The sequence below is a fragment of the Alosa alosa genome, chromosome 18, assembly GCF_017589495.1.
Source record: "Alosa alosa isolate M-15738 ecotype Scorff River chromosome 18, AALO_Geno_1.1, whole genome shotgun sequence".
Classification (NCBI taxonomy): Eukaryota; Metazoa; Chordata; class Actinopteri; order Clupeiformes; family Clupeidae; genus Alosa; species Alosa alosa.
The window spans coordinates 31,493,235-31,505,821 of NC_063206.1; the positions used below are offsets into that span (position 1 = coordinate 31,493,235).

The 12,587-nt window shown below is 39.5% G+C and overlaps 1 protein-coding gene across 2 annotated transcripts in view; it reads left to right on the forward strand.

The window, feature by feature from the left end:
• The window catches only part of LOC125311968 (pro-neuregulin-3, membrane-bound isoform), an 80,837-nt gene that overhangs the window by 47,741 nt on the left and 20,509 nt on the right, over positions 1-12,587 (forward strand). The window contains exons 6-7 of one of the 2 annotated variants that reach the window (XM_048270378.1): positions 7-127; positions 7,480-7,598. In XM_048270378.1, coding sequence (XP_048126335.1) covers positions 7-127; positions 7,480-7,598 — 240 coding nt within the window. The remainder of the gene's footprint in view (positions 1-6; positions 128-7,479; positions 7,599-12,587) is intronic. The other variant, XM_048270379.1, reaches the window with a different exon arrangement.

The following is a 12,587-nucleotide window of genomic DNA, read 5'->3' on the forward strand; positions in this document are numbered from 1 at the left end:
CCACAGACGACGCAGGGAAAAGCTCCAAGTCCATTTGAAGGAAGGCCACAGCCTGAAGAACTACTTTGTAAATGACCCCAGCCACAAACTCTGCTTGAGACCTCATGCAAGTTTGCAGCCACAAAATGTGAGTATTACCTTGATACAGTGTACAGCAGGATCTTTTGCAAGGGAGATTGTAAAAGCATGTTTGTAAGTATTCACACATAAAGACAGTGCAACAGACTTGTAATGTAGTGTAAGGCGCAATCCCATTTCTCCCTTCGACCCATCCCTCCATTTTGCACATTCATGTTTCATTCATTCATTTATTGGGGTGTTCCAGTTTTCTTTGGGATAGAGAGGAAAGTCAAATTGTTAGGGGTAAATGGCCATTGAAACAAAGATTTTTCAGGGGGACACTTTAAACAGAGGGTTTTGAGAACTGTTTCCGAAAGCTTTATGTAGGTTACACATGGAACAAGGCTACCTCTGGAATGAAGCTTATAAATGTCAGTATAGGCTACTGTATATTCTCATGCAAAAGAAACATACAATTGGATTGTTATAACATGCGTTTTGGAAAATTCATTGAAAACAATTACTTTAACCATTTCAACTACCAATATAACTAATGCCACTTTCTTTCTACCATTCCAGTAGAAAAAAGGCAGACTGCCTTGCAGCCATTAAATTAAATCACAGATCTCTTGCCACCATGTGAATGCCAGTTCCACGTTTATTCATGTTTCACTGTGCTTCACTCTCTCAGTAGGCTTTTTATATAAAGATTCTACAATAATCACAAGAAAAGGACTTGACTTTTACTGGCTTGACATATTTCATAGATAAAAATATTTATTTATCTTATGAAATTCTTTTTTGCAAACACAGCGCTCTCCCGTTTGTTTTCTGTGGGTGCGTGATCCAGAAAACTTAGAAAATCAAAGATTGGTCGCACTCCAAAAAATTACTTTGTTCTCGCTGATTTATTTTCACTAGCAACAGGGGTAAGTAAACAAACGTTTCGGCCTTATGGCCTTTGTTACACTGAAGACACACATCTTTGGTTATCTTATGAAATGCCTTTAAACACATAGACAACATAATAGGCTCTGGTTATTGCTCTTGGTCTCCGAACATTATGGGGGCCCAAAATTACAAGGTAAAGCAACAACATTCAACTTTGTTGAACATTTAAGGCTCAAATTAACAGCGCAAATTAATTTAGTCTTTTACGCAGTGGAGAAAGTGACAGCGCAAGAAAGAAAGTGCGTCCAAATTCACCCATTCTTCTCAGTTGAACTACTTGCGAAGTAGCCTACTCATCATCACACAGACATCACAAGTATCACATGAAAGAGCTTTTTTTCAGCTTTTAAACGATGTTAGCCGCTTTGTTGAACGGTTCGCGAGAAAAGTAAATAATAAAATTCAATTTTATCATACATTCTACTAAAGGTTTTGCGTCCATGATCTCCCTACCCATTCATCTCTTATACTTCACGAACCCTTCTTTTAACACATGATAAACCATATATCAGAATAAACAGCAGACCTTACCGAACACAAAGGTGTAAAGCAGTCCCCTGTACAGTTAGCCGTTCCAGAGTAATCCAGTTTTGAATTTGCAGTAAATTTCGACATGCATGGATGTCTCCAAATATTTTACAATGTGGTTAAATTGTTCCACATGATTTCATAACGGGCCAAATACAAAATAAATGTTACAAATATCGCCTAGATATTGGTAAATCAGAGGACAGCTGACTAAGAGTTTGTGAAAGTAGCCTTAATGATCACAAAATGCTAAGCATGCATCTAGGCTATTTGAGTTTCTTAAAGCTGAGCTGTGCTTAAATTATTCAATACATGATTTCATAGCAGGCCAAATATAAAATAAATGTTATATATAGCATAGATATCTGTAATTCTTAGATGATCAGATGATTTACAGTACATGTAATATGTCATGTTTCATGTTTTTGTAATGTTTCATACAGTGATGCAGGTCTACTGCAGTGAATAGGCTAAATACAACTTTGATGATTTAGCCTACTACTGTATAGTTTTTACTGTATAGTAACTTTGGCCTTGGTGCCCTGACATGTGGCCTTTGTGCCCTCCACCAAATATGCCCAACTGCCCCCAGAACAGTGAAATTCCAAGCCTGCTCAAGGGAGTATTCAGCCTCCCACCAATCGCTCAATCAGTCATTCCGCTTCTCACCATGTTAATATTCGAAAAGTCAGTTAATACAACACCGATACACAGAATAATGGCTTTCAATCTTGATTATGCTTCCTGTAATTATGTTAAATTAGATTAAATTCTCTCCTCCCAGCACTCCCCTATTTTAAGCAAAGGGTTAACTTACATGCACAGGTAAGTCAAGCTACAGTTATAGCTCGGCTGGGATTTGACCATAGACAGTAATAGATTTGACTGGACCACTGTCATATTCGTAGACCAGTGTTTCTCAAAGTGTGGTTCGGGGATCACTGGTGGTCCATAAAGCTATCCCAAGTAGTCCATGAGCAGGCGTGGTAAAATATAATATAGATGAGTTGTTTGCAATATTGAACCAACTTGTATGTAAAAACAGTTCTGCAACACTGTCTATGTAAGATATGCCAGTTTATATCATACAGTATGAATCCACACAATAAGCAAAGTGCAAAGACAATAAGCAAGGTGGTTCAGTGAGTAGGCCTATTGTGTAGACTAATTATAGGCTACTGTTGAACACAACACATTCCCCAAACAGACTCTCCATCTTAGCCATAGCTAACTTGCTAGCGAACTTTCCATATTAGCTTACTTGCTAGCAAACTTTGCATCATCAGTCTAACTAGTTAAATAGTTGACATTACATGATGAACATTTTCGTATGGACATTCTGGGGGATGTTAATTTGTATGAGAGAAGCTTCAACTTCTGGGTATGTAGCATTGTGGCATAAAGCTTAGGTAGTTAGCTTGACTCTGGCATAAATCTAGTGTTATTGTTCCATGTAGTTTCGTGTTGCAGCCACAGGGTTACAGCAACAGCACGTAGACTAGCCTACAGGAAAGCTGTTGCGTATGAACTCATTCGGAATATTTTGAAAACGTAACAGCTAGATATTCTGTCTTCTCATTTTGTAGACGAAAATGAAGAGAGATTTTATCTTAGTTTTTATTTCATGCAAAACATTTTATTCTCGTCTTTTTTCGTCAACATACATGCAAGTCTATGTCGCACAGCTAATATTAATATCAGTGAATCACACTCGCTTCCCGTCTAAGTTTGTCACCCAACAAAGCTAGATATGATTTTTTATACATGTCTCCATGTCATACTGGAGACTTTCAACGGATTCTAAGTGAAATCAGGTCAGTGGCTCTCCAAAAGAGCCTCTTGGGATGTAACTTTTACAGATAGACCTACAGCTAGAACAAAGATCCTTGATTACTAGCAAGATAGAGCAACGTAATTCGTTACTATGGGAGCAAAACAGGACAGTTCCGATCTGCATAAGTGGGAGTGTCACCTTACGTCACTAAATAAACTTTCTCTCTTAATAAGCAATAAGAACAGATAAACATAATTGTGTTCACAGTATTATTGTCTATAATCATGTATGATACCATTGAATCATTCTTTAGGACATGATATGAATAATTGAATTAGTCATGTGAACTGAGCTAGCTAGCTAGCTAACGCTAGCTTAAAATGGAAGCTAGTGGATGGGAGTAGCTATGGCAATACAGCTATGCGCTAACAAGTGACTAGTAGTTGAAGGACTTCGCTTAAACTTAATATACTGTTGCAAATTCACTTGAGTATAAACTATCCACTTTAACTAATGTCAGTAATGTTATTCAGCTAGTTGTCATTTCAAAGAAATTACACTTCTCCGTTTAAAATGTTACCTTAGCTAAGAGGCTAGCTAGCATGCTAACAACCGGACAGTAACTGGCAGCAGCATGGTCTGATATTAAGTTATTTTATTACAAATCCGAACGCTAAAAAATTACACTTTTAGGCTCGAAATGATCCCAAACACTTACAGATTATGACAAAATTTTCCAAAAAAACCTCAACAAATCCAGAAAGACATAATGACCAATTTATTGGTAAAATTCCACAAGTCTCCATTGACATTAGTGCAGCGAGGGTTTACTCTTGTCTGCATAAAGGGGGATTTTCCCCCCTCCCCCTTGCAATAATTGAACGCGGAAATTGTCGAACGTTTGCGCCTCTCGCTCCGCTTTAACCCTCTCTGGCTAGAATCTACCATTGAAGTTTTAGTTAACTCTGGTCTGAGGTTGTCAGACTTAGCAACAGTAACTAGGGGGGGCGGGACTTAGCGAAGGGTCAATTGATTTTAAAGGTGCGATTTGTAGGATTGTTACTGAACGTTCTGTAGGCCAAAATCAAAACACTGGTGAACGTTCTCAAGACTACCAGACGCGAGCCTCTTCTGGGTTGCCAGATGTAATGAAGACTTAGCTAACGTTAGTTGACCTGCAGGTTCTTTAACGTTTCTCCAACCATGACCCAGCTACACATTACGGAAGCAGTGAAAACAAAAAATACCTCTCTAACCAACGTAACATATTTAGCTGAAGTTAGCGATGCAGATGAAGTTTAGCCTAGGCTACCTGTTGTGGAGAAATATGGCCAGCTCTGCGTCAGACTTGATATTCTTTCGTTCTTGAAGGCGTCACCATCTCAGGAAGCTCCTCCGATGTCCACTTAATTTGTTTCTTGTTTTAATTTTGGAAATTTGCCTGCCTCTTGTAGGTGTTCATGACTACAACTGACAGCTGTTGACAGTTGGCCTTTGCTAATTTGGCAACCCAAATAGGAGGAGGCCATGCTAGCCCATTATTATTATCGCTATTCTAGAATTAATCGTTCAAAACATAAAGCGAAAATTCAAGAGATTCCGCCCGTAACTCATTTTTTTCATGGGTTTTACGGGGTTTTACAGGTTAGAGTAATGTTAATAAGCCATTACTTCAATTCATCGTGTTTCCTTACTCTCTGACAACATCTGGTGATCATTTTTGGAATGGTTAGTTTATTTTCCATTATTTCCTACATACTGGACCTTTAAGGTTCTGGGGCCGGTTTTCCCATAACGTTTACTCTTAGCGAGCTATGAAGATTCCAAAGGTAAACTTTAACAAAGTTGTTTACCTTTATAGTCGTGGTTCCCGAACTGTCCCTTAGTAGTCTTCTTACGAAAAGCTCCTTACGTCTGACGTACAAGGCACTGTCCACCCTGAAGCTGCTGAATTGTTTGACATTGATTGCTCAGAAATTGATTTTTCACTTTACACGGAGGCAATTCATAGTACTTTAACATGGATGAACTTATTAATAACATACAATAATAAAAAGTAGAAATTAAATGATCTACCTTTAATTAACAAAGTTTTCACATGGTCTGTGGGGAAGTGATCCACAATCCGTCGGCCTGACCAGCTATAACCCCCTAACCACCTTTACACATTACGCCATCTTTCATCACTCCATATGAAGAACTAATTTGAATAATAGTATTTAGTTGTTTTTTAATCACAGCTGATTGACCAGTAGCCCCATTTAATTCAGTATTCCGTGCCATTGGTTAACATTAAACATAAAGGCCCCGGCCGTGGCGCGGCTGGCTGGGTTCGATTCCCGCCCCGTGGTCCTTTCCGGATCCCGCCCGACTCTCTTTCTCCACTCGCTTCCTGTCAATCTCCACTGTCCTATCAAATTAAAGGCATAAAAAGCCAAAAAAAATATACTTAAAAAAAAATAAATAAAAAAGCAACCCCCCATATTAACCATTGTAGAATAGATGGTGGGGGAAAAGCAAGATTTAAGAGAATAAATCGTTTCGTTATTTTCAAATGCGTGCACATTATTATTTGTGTAAAAACATTTCCAGAAACTATTTTCTTAATTAGCCTACTTACATAAAATCATTGGTGAACCAAAACAGTGATATTGTACCATGAGTTGCATGTGCAACAGAGATTTCTAAAGATTTCTGGAGGCTACAGTGGCAGCAACTATCTTCGCAAGCTGAAACATTGCTTAGGTGCAGTTAAGAGAGTACTTTTCGGGAAATGCGTGGAAATGTTAAGGTAGAGCTTAAGGTAGAGGTTACAAACCCTGCTGAAAAAAACAGCCTGACCAGCTAAAGGTGGTTTGCTGGTTGACCAGCTTGTTAACCAGCTTGTTTGACCACCCTATGATGGTTGACCTACTAGACCAGCAAAACTCTTGCGAAAACATACCTTCAGCTGGTTTTCCCAGCTTATGATGGTAATTCAGCTGGTTTGGCTTGTCGTACCACCTCAAGCTGGTCATTTTAGCTGGTGTTGCTGGTCTATAGTGCTGGTTTAACTGGCCATGCCAGCTTATGTTGGTCATTCTAGCAAACCAGCAGGACCAGCTTGACAGGCTGGTTACCAGGCTGGACCATCTTGCACCAGCTGTATCCCACAAGACAGGCTGGTCACACCAGCAAGACCAGCTTCCTCAGATGGTCACACCAGCATATCCAGCTGGTGGCCCAACCAGCTACACCAGCAAAGACCAGCAAGAGCTGGAAGAAAACCAGCAAAGACCAGCTAAAACCAGCTACCAGCATAAGCTGGTTTCTAGCTCTAGCCAGCAGGGAAGGTTTTGGGAAAGCAGCCCCTGTTAATTACTTACAAAGCTCTGAATGACAGCACCTTCATATATCTCAGAGCTTTTAATATCTTATCAACCCCACAAGAACCTTATATCTTCCATTGCTAATCTTTTAATTGCACCCAAAGTGCTCCACAAGCAAAGTGGAGAAGCTGCTTTTATCCATTATGCACCGAAGCTATGGAACACCCTGCCTCTGTACATCAAACAGGCGAGTTCAGTAAATATCTTTAAAAAAGACCTGAAAACCTGTATGAGAGCTTTAAGTCAACTCATTTTTTTTATCTTGTAGCCTATTTATTCACATTATTTGACATTCTACTGCTGCTATTTAAAGGGTCTTCCTATTTTCACTGCACTAGTTGTATTATACAGTATGTGTTGTTGTATCTATTCTATACAAATATAGCTTATTATTATTATTATTATTATTATTATTATTATTATTATTATCTGTGCACACCAGTACCTAGCAGTAGGCTAGGCTACGCTGTCGTGCATGGGTAAAGGATGCAAAAATATGGCACCAGAAATATGCTATTACAGCCTAACAAAATAAAAAACAGACAGCTGCATTAGCTAAACATCTGACACTCTTAACCTCAAAATGATTTCAACCACTTGTGGATTATGGTATACCGTTGCTGCTGGCATAAAACAGGACTACCGTGCCCCCCTTTTTATACATTTGAACGTGGTGGGATGAAGTGGAAATCATTCTGCCCTTGTTATACCATTTTCACAGCATGAAGTTTTCTGAGAACCATCATATATCAGTGAAAAGTTGTTTCATTTGTTTACTTTTTGTTTGTATTTTTACAGTATTGTAGAAACAATACTCACAGCCAAGCACATGTTGGAGTGAAGAGTCAATCCAGTTCTACAGAGGTTACAAGAGTTCCCTTCACCCAATCCAAAGACCCTGCAGGAAATCATAATTGGTATGGCTTGTTGTTATCCAATGTGTTGTTATCCAATGTGTGAAAGACCCCTCTAATCCTAGAAGAAAAAGCTGTTTTTCTTAAAATGAGTCGATGTTTTTATATATTGGGCTCTATATATTCAGCCTAAGATTAATCTTGCCCTTTTTATATGATATGCCTTTGCAATTAGACACCTATAAATCTACTAGGCTCTCTTTCAGGTAAGTTCACTCGATGTTAGCCAATGGGAAGTAATCCCTGCTTCCCACTCTTATCAACTGTCTAAGGGAATTTATTTGCAGTCAATAGACTATTCCTCTTTTTGTTCTTCAGCAATTTGAAGTATAAAGCCCAACATGCTAGCGAGTTTACTGGAGGGATTTGAAGTCCTTCCAAGCCACACTGCCCCCCCCGCCTCAGTTGAAACCAAAAGCAAATTTCAGTCTTTTTCAAGGCAGCAAATATTTAAAATAAAGGTGATTATAGCAGCAGATTTCCATTGCTGCGCATCTCCATCCAGCCGAGTTATGCCCATATTAGATGGGCACGACTGGTGAACCCCGCTCAGGTGGCTCTCTGCTCACCATCCTTCTGGCCCCATTGCACTGAGATGGAGCCTCATGCACTGTACTTTGTCACCATGGAGTCTACAACGGCTAGCCCTAATCCTCCTCAGCTGGCAACAGTCACCACCTATGTGTTCTTGCTCTCTGGCATGTGCGGTTGCTCATAGCGATGTCATGTTGCTCCTCGTACTGGACAGTGAGGCAGATGGTGAGGTGGCTGTCCCCCCTTCACAGGGAGAGAAAGCTACAGCCGGCCCCAGTTTCCTGGTGCAGGCATGAAAACTCCTCACCTTTCGGCGAAATTCGCCGTTTTGAATCCAACAGAACAGAACGCTTGCGCTGGAATAGCCTCCCTGTCTGTATGACAACAGATATATGAGTCTGAAATGTCAGCTGGAATGTGAGCCCGGCGAGGAGATGCTTATTGATGTCACAGGTGGGCTAGTTGAAACTTTCAACTTCTGTCAGAAAAAGACGTTGAGATAGGTGTAGCAATGTAGCATAGGCTGTTAAAGGTAGCGATATTGGACAGAAATATAGACATAAAGAGTTCATTTGATGAAGAACACGTGCAGTTTGAGCCATCTAGATCGACAAAAGGTGAAGCAAATTGGCATACTTTATCAGTATAGCAAAGGCTAATGTGAATAACAAAATAGTTGAATTAAATGCTCCTAAACTGGGCTGGTGCGTTTTGTCGAGTTCAGAGACAAAAGCAGTGTTTGACATGGTAATGCTGTCTTTTAAGAAACGTTCAGTGGCCTGATCAATAGGCCTGTGTCTACAGGGTTTAACATGTATTGTGAACACTGTTCACACAACTTTATTGGTTGGTTAAACACACTAGCACAATGCCACAATTTTTAAGTAGCCTAGGCTGCAGGTTAAAACATTTCAAACCAATTTTACAAATTAAAGCCTAGTCTACCCTACCCAGTTTATTTATTACCTGGTTTTGTCCAACAAATATTCAGACTTATCTTATTCACTTATTCTAATAGTCTACTATGAAGTGTCCATTAGGCCTATGAAATCTTCAGAAATGTCTGATAACTTCAGGCACAAAGAAAGAAAGAAAGAAAGAAAACTCATGTAGATTACTGAGAAGGAGAGGAGGGCCAGGCTGAAGCATGTTGCCAAATAGCGCAAGTGGGCCCCTTCACACTGATGGTAATTTTGATACCATAGATTTAATAGAGACCCAGTCAGACCAATAGTATGAAAAATCAGGAACAGAGTTTATTTACAATGATGCGCATCAAGGGAGAGACAGCATGACTTCACCTAAAGATCCATCAGCTGCTCTAACTAGACAAGGAAATAGTTAGAGTTTAAGTATCCTTCCAGGCTGGCCGGGAGATGGCGTTGGTCATCCCATCTCACGTGGACTACACTGAATCAGACCCTGATTAGTGGCAGCCTGGCAATCCGGAGCAGATAGCTACTGACGCAGCCATGCAGAACAGTGAAACACTGCAAAGTCCATAATATTCTTGCTAATCTCTAAACACAGTCACACAGAGATATACACAGGGACAGTACAGATATCATACAGTCATTACATAGAATCATACTTTTAGTATCAAAGTGACCTACTAATGAGAAATGCAGAACATTAAACCACATATTGGAATATTGGGTATAATGCAGAACATTAAACCACATATTGGAATATTGGACCTAATGTTCTATTCCATTTTCTCTCAACACTTAGGCCCAAGCCAAAAAGAAGAAATAAAGGTATTTTTTTGTAAAATTAGTCATTTTGTAGTTTGCGTTCTTTATAACTTCATACTCCATGGAAGCTATGCACTATTGGCAACAATGTCACTCGCGCTTGTTTTGCTATGAAACAGCCATTTCCCTCTTTGCGCGCCCTTCTCACCTTTTTCACCCCTGACCCGTTTTCATGCCTGCTGGTGAGAGCACTGCACACCTACACTGAACAAACACGCATATTACACAAGATATAGCTCCCATTAGTTAGTCGAGGCCTTCACTCTGGTGTACGCTTCTCTCTGACATGACAGCGGTGATAGTGTAGTAGTTAAGGAGCTAGGCTAGAATGCAGAAGCCTGAAAAGTTGAGGGTGCAATTTCCGGCTTCCACCTTTGTGCCCTTGATCAAGGCACTTAACCCCAAGTTGCTCGGGGGACAATGCAATCCCTTGTACAACCCCAAATTAGAAAAAGTTGGGACATTGTGTAAAATGCAAATAAAAACAGAATGTGATAATATACAAATCTTGTAAACTCATATTTAGCTGCAAAAAGGACACAGACAACATATCAAATGTTGAAAATGATTGAATGATGAATAATTAAGGTGCATGGTATCATCAAAAACACCAAGAAAAACCTGAACATTTTCAAAGGAAATCTGTCAATCTCTGCCAAGACACTAAATGTTGGTCATGATTGCATCATTCATCAGGTCAATGAACCAAAACAAACGTCCAGATCAAAACAAAAATGGTTTTCTGAACACAAAATCATTGCCATCTCAGTCCCCTGATCTAAACTTCATAGAAAAACAGTGGGGTGAGTCAAAGAGGAGAATGCACAAGTGTGGAACTAGGAATCTGGACAATCTGGGGAGATTTTGTAAAGACGAACGGTCTTAAATCCCTTGCTTTGTATTCTCCAACTTTATGGGGTGACATAGGAGAATATTGCAAGCTGTTTTATTGGCAAAGGGAGGCTTAAGAAGGTATTACAGGCAGGGGTGCCAATAATTGTGAGCAACGTGTTTTTGTAAGAAATATTTTATTCTTTGAGATTTTCCTTTTTCTCAAAATAAATTTGCTTCCCTTCAAGGTTGGATTTTTCCTATTTATTAAGTCTGCTTGCAAAGCAGCACACTTATTGTTCTTCTTAAGTTTTATTATTATTTTTCCCGTCTCCCTAATTTTTTGTCAGCTCTAGCGCCTAGGCCCTTTGAGACAGAGACACCGTTCCAACTTTAAAACGTCCGGTCAGTACTGGTGTAAGTTGCTCACGAAGATGACGTCAGGTGGGCGTGTCGTTCGTCCGCCATATTGGATTGAACAGAAAGCTAAACTAAATTTTCACAGGTCACAAATTTGGTCCAAACGCCACGAAACTTGACGTACATTATCCTTGGACCAAGCCTCACAAAAGTTACCAGAAGGATTTTTGATTTTCGAAAGCGTTGGCCCGTCACAGCCAAACGAAATCGGCGGCGAAGCTCCGAAACAGGAAGTCGTCCATATCTCAGGAACACTGTCACATATCGATACCAAATTTTGTATTTGAACTCGGGACTCCAATGTGAGGGTGCATAAGCAAAAAAAAAAAGAAAACATTCCAAAAATGTCCAGCATTTGGCAAACCACCTACCTGTATTTGGTAACGATCACCTTTCACATTTGCTGTACTTCTATCACAATGCCTTGCAAGTATGCACAATGTCTCTGGGGAGCCACAATATCTATGGGCAGCCTTGCCCAATCATGAAATCCTTGCTCTGCCATGGGATAGTATGGACTTACGAACTGAAATAGGAGAACAGTAGCTATATATAGCTTACATAATACAGTTGTTTTCACATTGATGGTTTTCAAATTAAAATTTTCCTTATTGTTAAATGTCATGATGAGAGAGTATTATTAAAAATGTTACAAGTATGCAAATTCATATGTTTACGGGAAATTAGGTTTTACTGGGTTGTTTTGTTGTAAAGACATGCAAGGCGTTCTGGGCCATGTAACAGACAAACCGTGGTCGGCAGTGTTAACTTGATTTCCATACGTATTAATATGAATAGGTGTTTCTGTAAACCTAGGGACAATAAACAGCCATCTCTGTTACAAAAACGACCTGGTAATCGCTCACTGAAGAGGAAACTATGATAAAAAGATTGTTTTCCTCAAAGCATGGATTTGACGACAGTACAAGCAGGAAATGTCACGTTAATGTTAAATACATCTGAACGCTAGGTGGCAGCGTTGTATTACATTTCACATACATACGTGACATCATTAGAATTATGTGAGCTTCACAAGTAAGGAAGGTGCAAATATTATGTAATTTATAATGGGAAATTATTGGAAATGTTGTTTCTTGTTTATTCTAATTGCAAACCACACACATCCATTCGTTATCACACGTACACATTTAATACTGAAAGACTCTCATTTCGTTGTGGATGGTGTGCGTCCTTTATGAAAGTAAGTGTTTTATAGAGTTACAGACATGAGTCATGTTGTAGTGGTCAACATCAATGTGCCCCTTCTGTTATTAGAATGCTAAGCGGAGAAGCATGCTAAGCAGAGATTTAGTATCATTAATTTCTTGTGTGGCTAGCTATAGGGAGGAGATGTATGTTGCTAATTGGGATTTATGTTGTTTAGCGTAATGCCATGGTCATTTCATTTGATATGAGATGCTTGCACTCGTAACTTAGTCACTTGTAACTTTAG